Genomic DNA, 23,353 nt, shown 5'->3' with positions numbered 1-23,353 from the left:
GGCAAGCAGGAGGAATTTGGGTCTAAGATGGGGACCCAGAGCTCACCTCTGTCCTCTGCCCTGAGTGTACCTGAGACCAATTCTTAATGCTGGTCAGTGTCCTTAGAGACAATTCTAGGTCCCCTGCCTAAACTGTCAGGGTCCCATAGTTACCTGACTTCTCATTGACTGACTGTAAGTTCAGTGCCTTTGTGATCATTAGCATCTTTTTGCTCAGTTATGACTGCTTCAACAGGCCCTTTGTTTTGATTCTTTGCAAAACACAATCAGCCAGACTTCTGCCTCCTCCTCCACCATATACCAGTCAGTTTTGTCCTGGGCTGGGTCCAGAAGGGAATAGTAGTAAATGAGGCTGCTTTTGTCCTATCCCCCTTGCCTGACCCTTCCCAGACTTCTCTCTCAGGTGAGAGAGACGGTTTCTAAGCCTTTTGGGGAATGCTGTATACTGAGCTGGCTGGCTCAGCTTTCTCTTCCAATAGCTTAGGGTCGGATGCAGCCTCCTCTGGCTCCCTTAATCACTTGGCCTCCTCATCCTGCTCTCCTTTCTTCTTACCCATGCCCATGTCTTTTTTTTTGGTTTTAAGAGACAGGGTTTCTCTGTATTGTTTCGGAGGCTATCAGTCCAGCCCAGCCTCGAACTCACAGAGATCTGCCTGCCTCTGCCTCCCGAGTGCTGGGATTAAAGGCGTGCACCACCACCGCCCGACCATGCCCATGTCTTTAGAGAGATTCTCACAAGTAAGTCTGTGGTGGCACGCTGTGAGGAACGACACAAGGTGTGGTGTCCTACCTGCTTTTCCTGTGTAGCTGATAGGTGCCTGGGCCCTGTACCCTGCCCTGCAGTTCCTGCAGCCTGAACTCCCCCTCGCACATTCAATAGCTGAATGGTTGCCCTTCCTAGCAAGCTCCCCTAATACTGACAAGTAATGTAAAAACAAAATATTTTTCTAGCAAACACTACTGCTGCCTCCACTCCCGCCCAGCGTGGACGGTGTGACCGGTTTGAGTTCGAGTGTCACCAACCAAAGAAATGTATCCCCAACTGGAAGCGCTGTGACGGCCACCAGGATTGCCAGGATGGCCAGGATGAAGCCAACTGCCGTGAGTATCTTCTCAAGGCCACTTTGCAGAGCTCTGGGTCCCATTCTTCTGCCTCCATCTTTGGATAGCTGACTCCCATGTATCTCTGTATAACTGTGTTTACAGTATTATCTATGAGGGCATGGCTGAGTGGACAAACGTCATAGTCTATGATAGTGATGCTGGATTTAATGAACTGACTAAATGTTAAATATTATGAACATCCCCAGGGGAAAGATTTCTCAATGGAAGAATGAATTTTTTTCTAAACATGTTTAATTCCTAAAAGGAATTGGTAAAGTCATTGCCTTGTGGGCGTATTCAACCAGCATCCTTGAGGCATTTAGAATAGACTGTTGGACAGATCACCTGCAGCATTAAATTAACAACCAGGGCCTTTGCTCCTAGAGTAATTATACTTAGGGAGAAACAATAAGCCACGTAGGGAACCCGAGTGCCATGTGAGGTGACACTTGCATGGTAGCTATGTTCTGAACTGGCAGTTGCCCCGCTGCCTGCTCCCCTGATGTACCCAGGGAAGCTGCTTGGAGTAGGTGGTGGATGGACAGACTGACTGTCCAGCTGACTGATGCTCAGGGGCCAGGAGTGAAAGCAGGCAGCCTGGGTGGGAGAAGACACAGATCCTAGGGACACTAGTTTAATCCTCGGTACAGCACCCAGTCAGCACCTTTAGCTGCCATCTGTACAGGAAACTACCTTTGACCTGATAAAGTGGGGACTGATATGATGCCACCCAACCCGCCATCAACTCGTCTCTCTGATGGGAGAATGCTCTTCTTACCTGGGGATTTGCTTTCCTGGATCCCCTCCATTGGTCACCTACTCACTGCAGACACTGATGTCCTACCCTGTCACATGCCTCGTAGTACCAGGAAGCACATTTTCTCATGCATGCCTCATTTTGCTCAGTGAACTGTCTCTGTGTGTGTGTGTGTGTGTGTGTGTGTGTGTGTGTGTGTCTGTCTGTCTCTCTGTGTGTGTGTATGTGTGTGTATCTCTTTCTCTCTCTCATCTCTTAAAGATTTTTAAGAAAGGGGAAGACTGAGTCCCAAAGGGAACCCCACCAAATGTTATCATTTCCATGTCTATTAGCAGCCAGTTCCTCTAATCCAACCCATAAGAAATAATAGATGTAACCTAGAAGGATCAAGATGCTGCTACTTTTCATTTGCATATGTAAGGTGTTTTTCTTTTTTAAATATACGTTCTGTCCATTTTTAAATGTACCCAGCACCTTGAACAAAAACATGAAGGCTTACATGTCATACCTACAGGTGACAGGAAGCCAACAAAGTAGCTGAGTTTCTGATGAAATAATCAAGATTCAGGAAGTTGGCACTGAGATTTGGCCCCGTTAGGAATGTGCTTGTTGTGCAGGCACGATGACCCAAGTTCAATCCCTAGAACCCATGGAGGAAGGAAAGATGGGGGAGCCAGAGACAGGAGGATGTTTGGGGCTCATTGCCCAGCCAACTTAGGTCAGTTGGTGACCTCTAGGCCTGTGAAAGTCACTTCCTCAAAGGAGGTAGATGGCATTCGTGAGGATGGTATTTAGGTTTGTTCTCTGACCTCTGTACTCACAGCCATACGTGTGCACACATATGCATCTACACACACGTAAAAAGAAAGGTAAATGAACATTTTATGGTGAGTTTTAATGTCTCATTTACTATTCCCAAGTCCAACATTTATGTTCCTTTGGCCTCTGAATCTCACCCCACCCCACCCCCAGTCAGTGGCACTGGGACACTTTACTCAGCTAGAAAGCTGTGGCCTTGCTACCATGCCACATTAAATGTTCATATCTGAGGAGGCTACACCAAGAACAACCCGTGGAAATTAAATACAGGTTAGTGTAAAAGCCTACACTTGTGTTGAAAGAGTGAAGATGCCCCCCTGGGACATTTTGTTAGCAGGGCAGGCTTACCTCACACTCATACTCACACTCTCCAAAACTACAGTGGGAACTTCTTAGCCAAGAGTGAGCCAATGTTAAAAATAATTAACAGGAAAGAAGAGAAACAGAGCCTCCCACCTGGGTGATTGATTGGAACTTGCTAAGTGGCATCCTTTAAATCACTGTTTTCAACCCGTTTCAAATCTAGCTCACTCACAGGGGTGTTGCTTAGTTAAGGGTCTTAAAACCAAGATGTGTTATTACCCATAATGCCCTTTGATCCATTATTGTGATTGCCTTATCAAACAGAAAATGTGTTTCCAGCACCCCACGTTCTCTGCTCGTGCCCATCAGTCACGTGTCTGTTAATCAGTTTAAATATTAATGACAGTCTTACTTCCAGGTTTTTTTTTAAGACAAGGTTTATTTCTGCACTTATGCTATTGCTTGTCAATTAATAATACACTTATATCTATTTTTCATTCTTTAGATTTTAGTTTACAAATGCAGCTGTTGAAATTACTAAATAGATATAATTAAATGGTTCAAGATATTTAATATATACATTTAAGACCTGTGTGTGTGTGTGTGTGGTGTGTGTGTGTGTGTGTGTGTGTGTGTGTGTGTGTATGTTGAAATCCTAGTGTGGGTGACATCAAACAATTTGTTTTAGATTAAGGTTGGATTTTTTTTAAACATGAATTCTGTATGCCTGGGTGACACTTTGTGTAGTTGCTGAGTGGCAAATGATGTTTTTGTGTACAAGACAGGTGAGGCTCAAGAACTGGGAGAAACTTTGCTGTTGAGGCCCATTAGAGAATTTACAGTCTGAGCTCATAAAAACAAGATAGGACCTCCCACATAAGAGCTGAGCAGACACCAAGGTTAGAATGCATGCCGGTCTTCTCTGACCACTGTGATGTCTGGCCCCACATGTAATACCTGAAGCAATCCATATTCTGAGTCAGATGTGGCCTTGGTGTCACTAGGCTAAAACCTAGGTGTGGATGGACTGACTCCTGGAGTTGTCTGATGCTTTGCTTTTCCCAGCGACTTCTGAGGGCTCCAGAAGTTCATAGCTCCTCCTCCATCTTCAAAGCCAGCAACTTTGCATCTGTCTGCCCTTCTGCCTTTGGATGTCACTTTCTGACAGCAACAGGGAAGCTCTCTGTTCTGAAGGATCATGGAGGTAGCTGGAGCCCACTTGGTTGACATAGGTTGAGCTTTCTCCATCACGGTCCTTAACTCAATTCCATCTTCTAGGCCTCCTGTTGCTATGTAAAGTAACATAGCAACAGCTTCCACGGATTAGGATGTGGAAGTCTTTGACTTAGGGTCTCACAGTTGCCTTCAGATCCTACCGACTCCTGGGGGGCATGATGTCTCTGATATAGCCATTTATTATTCAGGATTGAGCAGGTAAGCAGGAACAAGGAGAACCAAACCCCAAACCACCCTTGGACAGGAGATTTGGGTTCTGTAGACATCCTCTTCTTTCTTTAGAAGTATTTTCAATGACATTGTCATCATTTCCCTTTTGACCCTCCTCCAAAATGGAAATCATGTACCTTTGACTAATAACCTTCTTTGAAATGGGTCTCATAACTCTTAGATTACCCCTTCATTCTCTTGTCAAAATACTTTGAAGACTCGTGCAATTCAAAATGCCACGTGAGCATGCACCCCTCTTCACATTACTGCCACTCATCCAGTTATTTTTATTACCCAATCCTGAAAAGCATAGCGTCTTTCTAGACTGTAAACCAATAAATACTAGGAGCAGAATAATAACCAGTGCAGGGGAATATAGCTGTGGTTTGTCAGTGTTGGCCAAAGCCAGGCCTCTTTGCATGTGCTTGAGCTCATTGGATCCTCACACATAGGCAGCAGCCTTCCAAAGTGGTGTTTGTTGAACTTTGGAAGGTGCTTGAGATAACACTGAATCAGGGTTTCAACCTGGACCAAAGATGGAGTTGAGTTGGTATAGTGCTTGCCCACTTGCCTGGTGTCTTAGTTATGATTTCTACTGCTGTGGTAAATGCCATGACCGAAGCAACTTGAGGAGGGAAGGGTTTATCTCAACATACAGTTCTATATCGCAGTCCAGCCTCAAAGGAAGTCAGGGCAGGAACTCAAGCAGGGAGTTTCCTGGTAGCAGGGAGGAGCCTGGTTTCAGGAAGGAGCCTGGTAGCAGGAACTGAAGCAGAAGCCACGAGGGAGTGCTGCTTACTGGCTTGCTCAGCCAGGACCACAAGCCCAGGGGCAGCACTGCTTATGGTAAGCTGGGCCCTCCCACAGTCATCAGTCAAGAAACTGCATCATAGACTTTCCCACAGCATAGTTATACAAGCCTGTAATCCTAGCACTCAGGAGATGGAGACAGGAAGATCACACTCTGTCTCAAAAACAAGCATAAACAAAACCCTCATCTAGTGTTTTTGACCCCAGAGCTTCCAATCTTCCTGAAGGGAGATTTTAGTAAGTACAAGACTATCACATGGCATCCTTCTACTTCCCCTTCCAGAGAATTTTGGAGCAGAAATCAATAGTAGAAAGAAACCAGCCTACTTTTCTTAAATGTGGTGAACCTGGGCCGAGCCACACCAAAGTATCCTGTCCCCTCTGGGTTGAAGGAGGTTCTTTCTATTTCAGCCACTCACAGCACCCTGACCTGTATGAGCAGGGAGTTCAAGTGCGAGGACGGAGAGGCCTGCATTGTGCTCTCTGAGCGCTGTGACGGCTTCCTGGACTGCTCAGACGAGAGTGACGAGAAGGCCTGCAGTGGTGAGTGACAGCCCCACTTCTCCAGTCACTGTGGGGGCTTCTAGCTAGGACCTTAGGGACTTTGTCTCCTCTTGAAAATGTGCTCAGCCTGGGAGTGCCAAGTGAGAGGAGGTGTGGCCTAATTTTGATGGACCATACAGCCATCTCTTCTCCAGCAGTGAAAGGCCTCAGTGTGTGTTCCCCGTGATCTCTATCCTTCCTGATGGACACACCGTAGCTCTCACAGAGCCTCCTGCTGCAGGTGGGGATACCTGCTCTCTAGAGTATGTGCCATCCTTCAACTTGCAGCGTCTTCTATTGACAATCGAGTTTAAACTGATCAGGCACAGGGGAGGTAAACATGCAGAAGTAGAAAATGGTGGGAAATGCAGGAAAGGCAGTGGGGTGGTTGTAGTCACGTTTTCTAGGATATCTTCATATAACGATTGTGTCCTCTTAACAATTTAGACTGTAGTGGCTCTACCTCAGAGGATTCCTTTGAAATTCAAGGATTTCTCAGATAGAACTTTGATGCCTCTCTGTGTATCTCTGTAGATGAGTTAACTGTATACAAAGTACAGAATCTTCAGTGGACAGCCGACTTCTCTGGGGATGTGACTTTGACCTGGATGCGACCAAAAAAAATGCCCTCTGCTTCTTGCGTATACAATGTCTACTACAGGTGGGTCCCAATTTAGCCACAGTTGCCATCAACATGGGATGTCCTGTGAGTTCCCCTGCGATGTGCATGGAGAGCTTCTCTTTAGCTGGCTCATGCATCTCTGTCTCTGCACACTGCCTCTCTGTGACAGTGTCCTACTTGTTTTGGTCAGGGTGGTTGGCGAGAGCATATGGAAGACCCTGGAAACTCACAGCAATAAAACAAGCACTGTACTGAAAGTCTTGAAGCCAGATACCACTTATCATGTTAAGGTCCAGGTCCACTGCCTCAGCAAAGTGCACAACACCAATGACTTCGTGACCCTGAGGACTCCAGAGGGCTGTAAGTATTATAGTTGGTGTGTGTGTGTGTGTGTGTGTGTGTGTGTGTGTGTGTGTGTGTGTGTGTGTGATCATGGAGGCTGAACCCAGGGCACTGCACATACCCAAAAGCACTCTGCCACTGAGCTCCATCTCATTTTATTTTGAGACACTTATTAATTTGCAGCTGGCCTCCAACTTGCTCTGTAGCCCTGGCAGGTGTGGAATTTGCCATCTTCCTGCCTCTCCTTTGCAGGTAGCAAGGGTGAGAAATGTGCACTGTCACACCAGTTTATAATGTATTTTCAAAGTTTGTGTAGTTAGTAGGTGTGGGTATGCATACCCACGTGTGTACACACCTTATATGCTTATGCAGACACTGGAGGCCAACGCATGATCTCTCTGTCATGCTCTCCATCTAATGTTTGAAGTAGGGTCTGTCACCGAACATGGAGCTTGAGATAGGCTGCCTGGCTAGGGACACTTGCCACCATGGGCAGCCTTTACATGGGTGCTGGTGATCTGAACTCAGGTCCTCATGCCTGTGTGGGAAGCACTTTACCCAGTGACCCATTTCCCAAGCCCCCAGATTACAATCATTAGCACATATTGCAGACCTTTTCCCAAGGACGCTGTGGGCAGAGGATGTGATTATCCACACTTTACATGAGTGAGGAGGAGCGTGCCTGGTCCTTACATGATTGGAAGTAAGTGCTGGTCTGAGGTGCTGAGGTTGATCTTCCTTACCATGGCCCAGAATGTTCTTATCCCCTTAGCTTCAGAAGCTCTCTACTTTTTTTTTAAATGTCTTATCTAGTTTCTGCTTCTATTTTCCTTTTTCTGGGTACTTGTTGATACCTAACACTTACGGTGACCTTGTCACTTAAATATGAGGCATGTCAACATTTTGTTGCTCACTTTTAAAGATCTTAACAAACGGCTAAGTTTTTAAAAACAAATTCTAAAAGCGTTTCCCACCTGCTCCTCCCTTCAGAGTGGCTGCAGCAGGCCTGCTTCTCCTAGTCATTTTCCCCACTGCCTGAAGTAAAGAGTCTGTGTTATGGTGGTAACATTCATTTGAATGTAAGGTTTCTGTGATGTTGGAAAATAATCTCCTTCCTCAGCAGTTACACCCTGAGTCCTCCACTCTGTGTTTTGAGAGTTGGAGGTGGCTGGACCTCTCATGAATATTTAACAGCTCATCAGGACACACATACACACACACACACACACACACACACACACACACACACACACACATCACAGTCTATGGAGACCTTCTGGGAAGAGAGGAGAGTGTCCAGTCAATGTGAAGGTGGTGTTGCCAGCATCTTTAAGAGAAAGGCTCCAGTGCCCTCCGGCATCCTTTCTTGTCCTTGCGTTAAGCTCAGGAATTGTCCTAGTTGGCTACTGTGTAGATGGATTTCAGCTTCCGGTTGATTCCTTTAAAGTTTTGAAATATACTGGTACCTATCATAAAGGTTGTACACATGTGTGTGTGGGGGGGGGTAACAGCCTGACATTTTACTATGCATATACAATATATAATGATGAGATCATGGTTACTAGGATATATGATCTCTCCGCTTGTTTTTATGTCTTTGCATGAGGGATGTGCAGCCTCCTCTCTGCTACTTATTTTAAGATATTCAGCTAATCTTTGTCAACCACTATTGTCATGTGCTGTTGAACATTAGGCCTTCTTCCATCTGTCCACCTGAAGCCCACTTTTCTCCAGCCCTCTCCCACCCCTCCGCTCTTGAAGACTTGGGAATCACTAGTCTCTGCACTTCTGTGAGATCATTCTGCAGTTTCTGCATATAAATCAGAACAACCAGTGTTCATATCTTGATACTAGACTTATTTTACTCAATAGAATGCCCTCCAGGTTCATCCATGTTGCCACAAATGGCAGGATATCGTTCTTTATGATTGAATAATGTTACACTGTATATTTGTACCATGTTTTCTCTTTTTGTTTGTCTATGCTGATCTCACACCATGGCTGCTGTGAATATTGCTGCAGAAACATGGAATGTAGGTATATGGATTTCTTTGAGTATGCATACCCAGTAGTGGGGTTGCTGGGTCATGGCATAGCATTAATGCCGGAGTTTGAGAAACCTGGATGCTGTGGCAGATGATGTTCTCATCAGTAGTAGGTTCTGTCATCTCTGCATCTGGGCCAGCTTAGGTTGACTTGTACTTCAGATGCTCAGCTGCCATTACTGGGCTAAAGGATAGCTCATCATTTTTATCTGTTCCTCCCTCATGATTGCTCCTCTCTCATGTTTAGTGATGCTTTTATACATAAGCCTTTTGGCCATTTGTGTATCAGCTCTGGAAAAATATTCTTTTTAGATCATTGGTGCATCTAAAACCAGGCTGTTGTTACTGGTTTGTGTTTGTTTTTTTGTTTTGTTTTTGCAGTTGTCTCTTTACCCTGTTGCTTGCTTTTCTCTGTTTGGGAACTTCTAAGTTTGCTATAGTCTCATTTCATTACACAATTTTTAGTTTTGTTGTCTATGTTTATGGAGGTCACATTTAAAGCCAACCTTTCCCCAGATGAATGTCCTGAAGTATTTTCCCCAGGTCTTTTAAAATTTTTTAAATTTGAGTGTTTTCCTAGTTTGGGGTGGTTTACATTTTCCGTTTTGATCTGTTATGAGTTGATTTTTGTACACGGTGAATGAGCAGGCTTCAGCTGTCTTCTGCAGGTGAGTCTCCGGGTTTCCCTCCTCCCTTTGTTGAAGAGGCTCTCCCTTCCCCGTTGAATGTTCTTGTTGCCTTCATCAACAGTCCGTGGGCTGCAAACACATGGACACATTCCTGACTTCCCTGTCCTGCTCCGTGTTTCATGCCTCTTTGGTTTCTATGTCTGTGGTGTGGATTTTGAGGTGAGGCAGTGTGCTGTCTCCAGCCTTGCATTTGGTTTTTTTAGGATTGCTTTGTCTTTTGGCAGGTGTGTGTTTGTGTGTGTCTGTGTGTGTCCGTGTGTGTGTGTGTGTGTGTGTGTGTGTGTTTGTGTGTGTGTGTGTGTGTCCGTGTGTGGGGGGGGTTGTCTTTCATGGTTCTGTGCAATTTAAAAAATGTATTCTTTGAAATTTTCACACATGTATACAATATATCTTGATTATATACACACTTGCCCCTCTCACTCTCCAACTCCCCCTAGTGACCACCCATCACACCTCACTTTTTTCTTTCTTTTTTACTGAAAATAGATTTTTTTCAAACAACATATTCTGATTTTGATTTCCTCTCCCCCAGCTCCTCCTAGCTCCTCCCCATTCCCCGCTACCCAAATCCTCCCTCGTTAGAATACAAACAGGCATCTAAAAAGCAATAATAATGTAAGATAAAATAACAAACAAACCAGAATAGGCCAAGACAAACAAACAGAAAAAAGAAAGCCAAGAAAAGAAAAAGCACAAGAAACGCACACAGTCGCAGAGATACACATTCATACACACAGGAATCCCATAAAAAACAAAATTGGAAACTGTAATGCATATGTATAGGGTAAAAAGAACAAAGGCATGATAAAGCATTATGAGACAAAGAACCTCCCAAAATGGCGAGTTCATTTTGTGTTGCCATCTATAATGGGCATGGGGCCTGGCCTTAAGAATGGGTTGTATACTCAGTTAGAGAAAACTGATTCTTCATTTGTGAGTGATTATCAGTTGGAGATGGCTGATGGGTTAGGGATGGGGCTTGTGTCCACTTCTCCGCTAGCACTGGGACCCCGTATGGTGCAGACCTCTGCAGTGTCTGTAAGTGCACTCATGCGAGTCAGCGCTGCTCTGTTGAGAAGGCCTCATTTCCTTGATGGCCACCATCTCCTCTGGCTCTTGCAATCTTTCTGCTCCCTTCTGCACCTCACTTTTTAAAGAGTGCTTTTTTTCTATATCTTTCGTTTTGGGGGGAGGTTTCAAGGCAGAGTTTCTCTGTGGCTTTGGAGCCTGTCCTGGAACTCACTCTGTAGACCAGGCTGGTCTCAAACTCACAAAGATCCGCCTGCCTCTGCCTCCCAAGTGCTGGGATTAAAGGTGTGCACCACCACTTCCCAGCCTTTTTTTTTTCTATTTCTGTGGAGGATGTTATTGCTATTCTGATAGGGATTGCACTGAATATGTGAATTGCTTTGGATAACAAGACTATGTTGATAATATGAATTCTTCCTGTCCATTTTCTGGTATTTCCTTCAACCTCTCTCATATGTAGTTTAAATTTTTTCATTGTAGAAATAATTAACCTTCTTGGTTAAATTATTCCTTGTTCATTTTGGGAACAATTTTAAGCAGGGTTTCTTTTAAACTATTTGGTTGCTGGGATATAGGTTTGTTTTATTTATCTGTTGATTCTTATGCTATTTAATTTTACTGAATTCATACCAGCACCAACTGCTTCCTGGTAGAGTCCTTTTTATGCATATAATCAAATTATTTGAATGCAGGGAGAACTTGATTTCTGACTTAACTGTTTTTAGTGCCAGATGCCCCTCGGAACCTCCAGCTGTCACTCAACAATGAAGAGGAAGGTGTAATCATTGGGCATTGGGCTCCTCCCATCCATACCCATGGCCTCATTCGTGAGTACATTGTAAGTACTGTCCTTTGAGACATTGGGGTGGGTATCAGAGAGCTAAAGTTTTCTGGGGGCTTTATGTCACTAGGATGTGATTCGGTGTTGTGAATAATGATCCATCTGTTAGGACACTGCGCATCTGTCCTATTTTTTTTCCTGTCATTGTGATAAAATATTCCCACAAAGGCAACTTAAGGGACAAAGGTTTACTCACAGTTCCACAATGGCTGAGAATTCAAGGCTATCAGAGCTAGCATGGCTGGTCGGTCCCATTTCATTCACAGTCAGGAAGCAGCAATGGGTGCCTGCCATTTATACAGCATCCAGCCCAGGGAAATGGTGTGCTAACCTCAGTTAACATGATTCACATAATCATGTGCAGGGATACCACTGGGGATTCTAGATACTCTCAAGTTAACAATTACCACTAGCCACCACAGTGCCCTGTCTTTCCCCACATGCGTCTTTGCAAGGGATTAGACAGGCCCAACCTCTGGTCACCCTCTGCTCATGCTGAGCTTCTCCTTGTAGGTGGAATACAGCAGGAGTGGTTCCAAGATGTGGGCCTCCCAGAGAGCTGCTAGCAACTCTACAGAAATAAAGAACTTACTGCTCAATGCCCTTTATACCATCAGAGTGAGTGTCTGCATCTGACCTGTCTTAGAACATAGAGAGATGCCTCTGGCTTGTCATCTCTATGATTACCTTTGGGAACTGAGTATTAGTGTTCTTCACAACACCTGGTGCCTTGTCTTTTTTTTTTTTTTTTTTTTTTTTTTTGGTTTTTTGAGACACGGTTTCTCTGTATTGTTTTGGAGGCTGTCCTGGAGCTCACTCTGTAGACCAGGCTGGCCTCGAACTCACAGAGATCCGCCTGCCTCTGCCTCCCGAGTGCTGGGATTAAAGGCGTGCGCCACCAACGCCCGGCTCCAGTGCCTTGTCTTAAAGAGGGAAGTTCAGCTTACCCCTCAGATAACCAGTAACATGCAGCAGTGCAGCTCTCCCTGCTGCTAACCAGGCACTCTTCTGCTTCTGGGGTCTGTCCTTTCGTGCTCACCGCTTCTTTATTTAACATTACCTGCAGGATGCTGCAGTGCTAAGTGTCTTGTGTAAACCGATTTCACGAGGTTCTTATGAAATGCAGTGTATATATATATATATATATATATATATATATGACAGAAAGGAGATAGATTTTGTGCAAAGGTTGTTTATTAAAGCCATTAATGCGCATCTCCTGGAGAATCCTTGCACTGATAATTTCTCTAGGACTCCTTTTATATGAGTATAAATGTGTCTCTGTATATGAATATAGAGCTTAGAGATCATATACACATGCACACACCCACACACACCCATGTGAGCACATACATGCGCGTGTGTGTGTGCGTGCGTGTGCGCACACACACACACACTCACTCACCTGTCCTTTACAAGAATCTGAGTATCAATAGGATCAATGAAAATTTTATATTCTTATGACTATTATAATTTTTTTTTGCCTCTTGGTCTTCTTAATTCCTTTGCTGGAGCCTCTGAATATCCTGGGTCACTCTGTCTATGTATTTTTTCTGTCCTCACTGCTGCATCCTTAGCCTTTTATCTCATTCAGGATTCTTACTGTATGGTGTTACTTTTATTTCCTATTAACTCACACTCTGATTTGAAAAGGTGGCTGCGGTGACCAGTCGCGGGATAGGAAACTGGAGCGATTCTAAATCCATCACCACTATAAAAGGAAAAGGTAAATGACTGGAGCGCTGGCAATTTTAGAGAAGATAGAAGCCCTTTGGAAATGACCTTTATTGAGCGGGAGAGGAGAAACAGTGGTTAGAAAGCTTTTCTGAGACTCCTGTTCCCAGCACAGGCACCCTTGGCGTTAGGAAGTTGGGAAGTCTTCTTGGGCATCCACTGAGTGTACTCTTCCTCCACGCATTGATTCCCAAAAGCCATTATGCCAGGCCCTTCGTGAGCTTGTGTAACTCCTGAAGCAGGAGGAGTCTCTTTTCACTGAAGCTGGACGTGGTTTGTGCACTTGTTGTTGGTGTCTTTTTAAGGCACCTCATTGATGTCTGCGCACCTCTCCCTTGGTTACGCTGACAAGCATGTTGGGGTTAGGGATGGCACATAGCACCAGAGCTGACCCTTGGTGCTCGTGATTCACTGCTCTGCACACATGAAAGCTCAGAGCACGCCTGGTCCCTCAGAATAGCTGCAAGACAAGGGTGGGGAAAGCGGTGTGTTACTTGTCTAGAACACGCATAAATGACAAAGCTGGGACTAGAATCTCATGTACCTGACTCCAAAGCCATTAACCATGCTTCTGCATACCTCCGTTGGTCCCTATGCTGGGCTGCTCTGCCCATCAGGAGGCAGCTCCCCATCCTGCATGTCTGCCTCTTGGGACTGAGATCTTTGCTGCTTGCTTTACTCCATCCTTGGTGTCTGGTGGGAACTGAAAGCTCAGATGGAGGATGAGTAAATTGAAGCCTCAGCATGAAGGGTACCAGCCCCCGTCAAACAGTGGATGGAAACCCATCCTCCTGAGTGGTTTCTTCAGCACAGCCTGGCCCTGGAGACTTTCACCCCATGGCCTGACAGATATTAAAACCAATCGATCTCTGTGGTGTGGGATGACATAGGGCAGTCCTACATTCATCTGAGCCTGTGACAAGCTCTCAGTGATGAAGATTGCCTTCAGTCACTCTAAAGTCTGTGGGGTTGTAGTGATCAGGGCAGGAGGCAGCCAGAGTTAATGCTGCCAGCCAGTCGGGGGACAGCATGCTGGCAGATAGTAAAGAGGTTGTGATGAATACACCTTCCTTGACATCCTATTGTGTTATCATTTCTCTGTACAAAACTCTGGGCCAAAGTATACAGACAATCCAAACCCAAAAATGAGGGACTTTGGGAGACCACCTTGTTCCCAAATCCAGTAGGCGAAAGTCAAATGAGCATTTGAAAATGACCCCGAGTCATAATTTCCTTCATTCTATTCCCGGTGATTTGGGCAAGTCTCGGGTCCTCTTGTGAGTTTTGGTCAGGCTGTGTGCAGAGGATAGCTCTGTTGTAAAGTATCTGTGACCTGGGGTCTTAGTGACTTTGGAAGAGATATGAAGGGAACACGAATTTGCACTCAGGTTTCCCAAATTCCAGTGGTGCCGTTCCCTCCCAACCCGCAGCGCACACATTAACAACGTATGGTTTCTCTTTCCACAAGTCCCATCCTTCACAAAGGACATGGGGAGACTGGAACTTTGTGGTCCCTCATAAAGACATCATTCACTGGGATCCTGACTTTTTAAGAGCCAGGCCGAACCGAAGCCGGGCTATGTCGGGACATTGGCACAATGAAACTTTTCCGCTCAACCTAATTGCCATGTCAGCTGACCAGATGGCGGAGATTATGTGTTCACCAAGCAATAGTGGGCCCGGCCTCATTCAGGGACAAGGTAGTAGGAGAGATAACTGTGGAAAGGCAGCCAGGGTGCCCTTTGTTCCCTGGCTGAAAGGCCACTTTGTTGAGATGAAAGCTGTAAGGGCCCGCCCTCTTCACTTTCCACAGTGTGGTTTCTCTTTGACTCCTTTTTCTTTTCAGTGATTCAAGCCCCGAATGTCCACATTGACAGCTATGATGAAAACTCTCTGAGCTTTACCCTGACCATGGATGGTGACATCAAGGTAATGTGGGATTCTCAGACTGGCAGTGGGTGGGGCTCTCCTTTGTGTGGGAACTCGAGTGTCTTATGGCAGGGAGATTAGGAGAGATGAAGGACCTGATCTAGTGGAGCTGAAATACCAGACCCAGGTTGTTTCCTTCCCCCCACGAAGAACAACTTGCGTCTCCACATGTAATTATTCTGCCTCAGCCTGGTCCCTTTCTTCTTTAACCATATAATTAAATGGTTCACAGCTCCAGTGCGCAGAAAGACTTGGTGTGAACAGAATATGTGTGCCCTGTAATTTTCAGCTTTATTGGATTTCCTGGTACTCGGTGCTAATGTATAAGTTCCCGTTGTGGTAGAGCGAGCTTCTTGGGAGAATCAGATGCCTTGGAAACCCATCTCCATGCGTCTCTTATGTCCATCCAGTCACTCCCTGTCTGCCACCACTGGTCCCTCTGAGCACCCATCTGCATAGCCCACTTAGCTGTCCCTGTGATCTTTCTAATTGAAATCCACTCCCATAATTTGCGACCCCATCTGCTGGTTCCTCATCCCATCCCTCTCCATCCATGATGTTGTGACAGGGTGGGTGTTCAGGGTCTTTGTGATGTTCACTTAAGTACATTTAGTATCGTGTTCTTAGCATCAGAGAGGACCAATAGAAGACATGACTTAGTGTAGACCTTTGTTGGTGGTGTTGATCATGAAGACATTACATGTCCCACATGCGATTGTTTTTTGTTTAGAAGCTTCTCCAATGAGGAACTTTCAGACAAGAAGGTAGTTTTTCCTGATTCTGGGGGCCTTTGTATTGACCTCTTGGCCTTGACTAAGAGGACAACCTGAGCTACGGTGTTCTCTTAACTGCCACTTCCTGTAAATAATTGAATGTATTTAATGATAGCACAAATCGAAGTTGATTACAAACCAGAAGAAACACCTGTTCATCAAAAGAGACTAGGAGGCAGCTAATGAGACCAGCTCTGCCTGGTGTGTCAGTATGTCTCCCGACTCTGTCAGCTGATCATGTCTCATGCTTCCTGGTTCTTGGCAGGTCAATGGCTATGTGGTGAACCTTTTCTGGTCATTCGATGCCCACAAACAAGAAAAGAAAACCTTGAACTTCCAAGGAAGCTCAGTGTCACACAAAGGTAACACCTTGGAGCCATGCTGGTCTGTAAGCAGGGATCAGGGCTTGTGTGTGGTTGTGGGGACTTGGAGACTGGGAATGAGTGGGGTCCTCTCCGGAGATGGTTGTGCATGGACAATCTTTGCCCATTGAGGACTGTCTGCATCCTTCTAGCTCCAGGTGGAAAGTCTTAACTGGCTGGCTCCTCAAACCTCCAAACCTCCTTCTAAACCTGGTGGCTCTCGGTGCAAGCTGGGGCAAGAGAGGAGCCTGGAAGGAGCTGTTTAACCCTAGAGATGATTTTTGCTCTGTGTATGAGCTTGCCCAGATTCCATTACCTGCGATCTTTCTAGTTGTACTTTTCCTCAGCCAGTAAGAGTTGGGCAAGGCCTGGTGTGTATTGGCATTCAGGGAAGATTTGTCAGCTGCATAGAAGAGCAAACAAATGAAAAGGGGAGGTGGTCCATTCTCACTTAGGTCTGTGCGAACTCTGACCGCCATTAAACTTCTTATATCTGAAGATGGTCTCACGGGAAGATGTTAATGTGTTTCTAAGAGAAAACCTTCAACACCAAAAGCTATTTGTGAGTGCTGTGAATGGCTTGGAAGCTTTCTCCTTTCCTCTCCTTCTAGCCTGTTTGAAAAGGACAGTTAATCATAGTTTTAGTCCCTCCTTGTTACTCTTATGAAACAGAAACCACAGGTGTGCTGTTGTCATCATCTTTTATTATTATTCCATTTTGTTCATGCTGGGGATCGAACCCAGGACTTTGTGCATGCTAGAACTAGATCATAACCCTTGGTTTTTCAAATGCCATCTAGCTCAGGTTGGCCTGGCACTCACTTTGTAGCTCAGGCTGACCTCATGCTGGCAGTCTTCCTGCCTTAAGCCATGTGAGTGCTTGGCGTGTGACTATGACTTACTGAGGTTGCTTTCATGAACACGAGTACTTGGTTATTTACTGTGACAAGGGCAACTTACCAGGGGCTCCACCACTGTAGAAAATGACCTCCCACCCCAGCACCATTAGCTGCCCGTGTTTACTGTAGCAGACATGGATGTCCTGGTTCACAGCTTTTGAGATCCTCTCTGATTTCCTGGAGTAGTTGAGTTGATGGCTGTCAGTCTCAGGCCTCCAGTCACATAAGACCAAATGACTGCAGGAATGTTTTGTCAACTGTACATCCACACAGTCAGCTTTAGAAGTTTCCTAATCTCTAAGAACTACATGTGCTGAATACCAGGAAAATGTTAAATGAATTTGCTAACTATTGGAAAGTAGGGTGTGCAAACCCAAACAAAGTATTGGCTGTCACCCCCCCCACACACACACACACCCCTCACTTATATACATCCCTGGAATACCCCTTCTCCTTTTCACAGTTAGCAATCTGACGGCTCACACATCCTATGAGATTTCCGCCTGGGCCAAGACAGACTTGGGTGATAGTCCCCTGGCATTCGAGCATGTCTTGACCAGAGGCATCCGCCCACCGGCTCCTAGTCTCAAAGCCAAGGCCATCAACCAGACTGCTGTGGAATGCACATGGACTGGCCCCAAGAATGTGGTAAGTGAACAAGGTGGTCTGAACCCTGCCTAAGTTTAGGCCCCGGGACAGCCATGGGACTTTCTTCCCTCTTGAGTTTTGTCCAAACACAAGCCACCCACCAGCTCAGGATTACCTTCTGAAGGGACGTGGCATCCCAGCCAGCCCATGCATCCCCGACCTCAGTCTGCTGGCCTCAGTTCCCCTATTTATCGTTGGGGAGACCACACATGTGGAGTGCTGTATTCATGCGCTAAGGAAATCATCCTGGGTGGGGGGGTGAGCTTGGTTGAGATTTTCAATAGAGCTCTGCTCTTTTGCATGCCCCACAATATGATGCTAAGCCAGAGAAGCCCGAGCCCACCTTAGCACTCCCTTTTACCTTGAAGGAGAGTGCACATGCCCACAAGGAGACATTATTCTCAATAGGCTCAGCTTGGTGCCGGCCCACTTGTCCCACGGAGCAGTCCTCTGGAGTCAGGCATAGTCTGCAGAACATGGGGGCATCAAGCAGCGTTAGCCCCTCTCTTTCCATGCCAGTTTGGAAAAGCAGCCTTGCTTGTGCCGTGTCCCGGCTTGTGCCTTCACTGGTCGCACACAACCAACTTGCATATGTGATGAGGCAAATGAGGCCCACTGTGGGTGGCCGTCACCTGCTCCTGTCTCTTCACTGAGTACTCTGGCAGCACTCATGGTCGTTGTCTTCATCTATGAGGGGCCCTTCTTGTTTCCTGACTCCCGTGGTCTCTGGGAGTCCTTTCCCATCACTAGCTACCCCAACCCATTTACCGCGAGCCCTATTATAATGAGATAATCCTATTTCTGAGCACCAAGCCCCTGCTGGGGCCATGGCCTTTTATATAAGCCTCTTGGTCGCCTTGTTCCTTTCATGCTATCCCATTATGCATTTGCTTTCCCTCAATTTCTCTCTTCCCAGCTCCTCCCAGTTAACTGGCCCCTGGGAGGCCACCTTTCCTCTTTCACTATCCAAGCTCCCCCTCCTCCAAATCTTTTGAGCAGAGCTACAGGGAGTGGCACTGTTGCTGGGACATTGGCCTCCCCAGGCAGTCCCCTCTCTGTGCCCAGGCTATCTGCAGGTGTGTATTCTTTTTCTGCAGGCACCTGGCTTCATGTGCATATCCCCGGGGGAGGGAGTATTGGGACCCTACTTTATCGTCTTCAGTTTGTTCCTTGGTATATGAACTCACTCAGCTGCCATTCCTTGCTGTATGCTTAGTCCAGTCCCCTGGTTTGAGGTCCCCCCAGCTTCCCACATGGACCCACAGAGTGCGATTTAGACATACCCTGGGTCAAGTGGAGCTCAGGGCCTCTATTGCAGTGACACACTTTCACCCTGGATATGACACAGACCTTGCCATCTCCAGCCAATGGTGTGCGTCTTTAAGGTCATCTCCTGGGCAGGCAGCCTGCTAGATAGAGCTGCAGTCATTGTCTGAACACCAGGAAGGAGGGCAGAATGATAAGCTGTCCTGCTATTGAAAGAGCCTGCTGGACCCTCCCACTGGGCACTTCTGATTACATCTCATTGGCTGACACCTGCTGGCATCTCATTGGCTGACACCTTGTTCCTGGCTCTTCCAGCTTCCACAGTGGCAGGGACTGCAGACTTCTTCCCACCAGGAAAGGAAAACTTGGAGGGTTGGGGAAACTGGCTGCACCTGTCCTCCTGTGTCCATTCCATAGGCTGCTGAGATTCCACACTCACTTGACGGCTCCCCCGTCACTGCTGTTTGTTGTATAATGTCACACCTTTTAGACAAGCCCTCTTTGCTCTGACACGTCACACTTGGAGTGGCAGCCAGAGCTTCTCGCTTGCTCTCATGGCTGAACTGGTCCTTTTCTCTTTCCCTCCTCTAGAAGAAGCTGCTCATGCACTCCTTTGCAGGTGCACACATAGGGCATTGCCTGTTCCTGAGTGTGGTTAACACAATAAAGGTTGAAGGACCATTTCTCCGTGCTCTTTAGAAGCACTCCCAACGTCTCAGGTCAGCAATTTCAGAACATGAGGGCACTGACCCATCCGCTGATGGCCTTTTCTCTTCTCTGCCTTTACCAGGTTTATGGCATTTTCTATGCCACATCCTTCCTTGACCTCTACCGAAACCCTAGAAGCTTAACCACTTCGCTCCACAATAAGACGGTCATTGTCAGCAAGGATGAGCAGTATTTGTTTCTGGTAAGCTTTCTGCAGCAGGGAAACAGGAGTTCCTGCATTTAAAGGAGGCGTCTTAAGAGTTAGGGCTTCTGAGCCCAACACTAGTAGAATGGGGGACCTAGATTCATCTTTGTAAGTTCCCATAGTCAGTTTCTGAAATGCAGCTCATTGGTGGAGCGTTGGTCACATGGCAAATGAATCACAGTTCAGATACACAAGATGTCTTTGTCGGAGTCCACTCCTAGCAATGCACCATCTGTACCATCTGTATTGTTAACACAAGTGTGTGCCAAGATGTAGGGGAAGGTGTGTGGGCTGCCGTACTTTGCTTTCTACTGCTGAGATAAGCACCATGACCAAAAGCAATTTGGGGAAGAAAAGGTTTATTTTATCCTACAGGTTATAGTCCATCCCTAAGGGAAGTCAGGGCAGGAACTGCAGTCAGGAGCTGATGCAGGACCACGGAGGAGTGCTGCTTCCTGACTGCCTCCCAAGACTTGCTTAGACTGCTTTCTCATATAACTCAGGACCACCTCCCCAGGTGGGCCTTACCACATCAATTATCCATAAAGAAAATACCCACAGGTCATTTTCTTTCCCACAGGTTAAATAATGGAGGCATTTCCTCAACTGAGGTTTCCTCTTTTCAGATGACTCTGGCTTGTGTCAAGTTAACCCCCCCCAAAAAAAAAGTAGCTAGCACATAGGACACTATTACCAGTGAGAGCAAAAGTTTTGCTATAACCTATATCTTTCAAGAAACGATTGGTAAAATAAATTGTGGCTTATCCATGGAGTAGAATACAGAAGTGTTAAAAAAAAAAGCCAGTGCTGAATGTACCCATGTGCAAAAAAAAAATCTGAACGCATATTATTAATTTTTACTTAGGAGGGGAAACATGGTTGTGTGAAAAAGATTTTTAAAAGGTAGGCTGCACTCACACACACCCACACACACACATACACACACACGCACACACACACTCACTCACACACACTCACACACTCACACTCACACACACACGTGTGTGTTTTGGCTTACATATCATGTGTCTATGCTTACATATGTCTAGGGCATTTCTGCAAGGAAGATAAAACACACACACAAAGAAAAAACAGTCTAGGCCAGACAGGGAACTATTTTATATTATTTTATTCTAATCAAATTTTAATTGTGGTCATGTGTCAGCTTATTGAAAAGTAGTTTGATAGAGGTTGCATGAGACCATGTGTTGTTTTTCCTGTGTGTGCTTGGACCCAGGTCCGGGTGTTGATCCCTTACCAAGGGCCATCTTCTGACTACGTCGTCGTGAAGATGATCCCAGACAGCAGGCTTCCACCTCGACATCTGCATGCAGTCCAAATAGGCAAAACCTCAGCAATCATCAAGTGGGAATCGCCCTACGACTCTCCTGACCAGGACTTGGTGAGTGGGAAGGCGTGCAGCCCGCCATGCTTATGCTTAGCATGCTTTGGATATGTGGAGTGTGTGGGGGGGGGGGGGGTCAGGTAGTGTGACAGGTGAGCCTGATAGCAGCTTGGCTCAGCAGGCCTTGACCCCATTTCTGTGTGGTCCAAGACAGGTCTTCACAGGGACCCCTTCTGAGCTGGCTTTCCTCCCTTGTTCCCTGCCACCATATTTTGTCCATCCCCTCCATTAACCGGTGCTCAAGCAGGCAAAGGTCTGCAGGCCAAATCCAGCCTGTGGATTATTTTTTTTTAACTAATAGCTAATTGGAACCAGGGCCACAACCATCTGCATACATATGACCTGTGTCTGTTTTTGTGCCACTACCAATAGAAAATAGAATCATTTGTGGTTGAGATCCTGAGACCCTCAAGCCTAAAATGCCTGCCACCTCAACTTTTTCAGTTTTCCATCCCTCGCTGAAAAATAGGACAGGACACTGATCCTAGAAACACCACTCTCTTCCTTGCTCTGGACTGCTTTGCCCTCTGTCCCTCACCCCTGTACCCCATCAGTGTGGTGTCCTCTTGGCTGCTGAGACACCTCTTGCTTCCAAGATTCTTCCTGGTGACCAGGTTTTCTATGTGTCCTACATGTCCCCTTTCCTCCACAGTTCCAATCTAAGCAGCAGCCTGGGAGAGAGCAGGTGGGGCTGTTTGTGCTTTAGAGCCGGGGTTGAACATCTTCATATATGTCTTCACCTCTGTCGGTATCCAGAAACCATTGTCATGATGGATAGACAGAAGCCTCGCTGCTGATCTCACAGTTTATGTGACTTTTCCTAGAGTGTTTTGGTTTCCTCCTCTACTTTTCATTCCCTCTTCTCCCTTTTCTGCATTTCTGATCCCCTTTGTCCCTTTTCCCACAGTCCCATATATTTGAATTCTCAGTTATGAGGTGTGGCCTTATTGGAGTAGGTGTGGCCTTGTTGGAGGAAGTGTGTCACTGCAGGTGGGCTTTGGGGTGTTGAAAGCCCATTCCAGGCCCAGGCTTTCTCTTTCTCTGCCTGTGGACTAGGATGTACAGCTCTCAGCTAGTGCTCCAATGCCATGTGTAGAGCCATGCTCCCTGCCATGCTGGTAACGGACTAACCTGTGACACTGTAAGCAAGACGTCAATGAAATGCTCTGTTTTATAAGAGTGTCTCTTCACAGCAGAGGAACAGTGACTAGAACAATGGCATTTACATTGTATAAAGTATTGTTCGTAAGTAGCTGATTTCGAGTAAAAGGCCTTGTATCTGACTGCAACTCAGATCCTCCCTCTGTCTGTCTTAGTTCTACGCAATTGCAGTGAAAGATCTGATCAGAAAGACGGACAGGAGCTACAAAGTCAAATCTCGCAACAGTACTGTGGAGTACAGCCTTAACAAGCTGGAACCTGGAGGGAAATACCATGTTGTTGTCCAGCTGGGGAACATGAGCAAGGAGTCCAGCATAAAAATCACCACAGGTAACTGGGGAGGAAGAAAGGCCTTCTTGCACCTGAGCGGCCTTGGCACAGAGGAATGCTGCAGTGTCTTTGTAGGGCATGCAGACATTGTTCTTCTCTGTTCATGCTACAGCAGACCAAGGCAGGGATGTGGGGCTTCATGGCTTTGGTGGGGGGGTTAAGGCTCAGTAGTCTGAGAAAGACTCTTACTTTCTATATTCTTGAAGTCTTTTTTTTAATATAATGCAGTTGGAGGGTTTGAACTCAGAGTGTCTTGAATGCTAGGCAAACACTCTACCGCTGAGCCACATCCAGTGTCTCTGAGGCTTTTCTCACACTACCCTCCTTTAGAGTGTCTTACCATAGCTAGGGGAGGAAAGGAGGAATGCTCAGGAGAGTTAAGAAACCCAACACTATTTCCCAGTAAGGACAGGCATTACAATGAGGACCTGGACTGTATCACAGTGGCCCTCTTGTCCATCAGGCCGATAGAATGGAGGGAGACAAGTAATAATGCTGTGGGCTAGAAGGTTGGTTAGGCTCCTGCCCACTGGGTGATTCATGATCTCTACTATCTAGATAACAGCAAGTAGTGTCAACAGTT

General features: G+C 46.2%; 1 protein-coding gene across 1 annotated transcript in view; it reads left to right on the top strand.

Annotated features, from left to right (window-relative positions):
- Sorl1 (sortilin related receptor 1) overlaps positions 1-23,353 on the top strand; it is a 163,899-nt gene that overhangs the window by 129,701 nt on the left and 10,845 nt on the right. Inside the window, exons 32-44 of the mRNA XM_005069402.4 lie at positions 952-1,101; positions 5,651-5,782; positions 6,317-6,443; positions 6,595-6,764; positions 11,235-11,347; positions 11,864-11,968; positions 13,004-13,076; positions 14,931-15,013; positions 16,052-16,148; positions 17,511-17,695; positions 19,752-19,871; positions 21,112-21,276; positions 22,596-22,770. Of these exons, the coding sequence (XP_005069459.1) occupies positions 952-1,101; positions 5,651-5,782; positions 6,317-6,443; positions 6,595-6,764; positions 11,235-11,347; positions 11,864-11,968; positions 13,004-13,076; positions 14,931-15,013; positions 16,052-16,148; positions 17,511-17,695; positions 19,752-19,871; positions 21,112-21,276; positions 22,596-22,770 (1,695 nt within the window). The remainder of the gene's footprint in view (positions 1-951; positions 1,102-5,650; positions 5,783-6,316; positions 6,444-6,594; positions 6,765-11,234; positions 11,348-11,863; positions 11,969-13,003; positions 13,077-14,930; positions 15,014-16,051; positions 16,149-17,510; positions 17,696-19,751; positions 19,872-21,111; positions 21,277-22,595; positions 22,771-23,353) is intronic.

This window comes from Mesocricetus auratus, unplaced genomic scaffold, assembly GCF_017639785.1.
Source record: "Mesocricetus auratus isolate SY011 unplaced genomic scaffold, BCM_Maur_2.0 Super-Scaffold_100022, whole genome shotgun sequence".
Classification (NCBI taxonomy): domain Eukaryota; kingdom Metazoa; phylum Chordata; class Mammalia; order Rodentia; family Cricetidae; genus Mesocricetus; species Mesocricetus auratus.
This window is presented reverse-complemented; position numbering and strand designations above follow the sequence as displayed.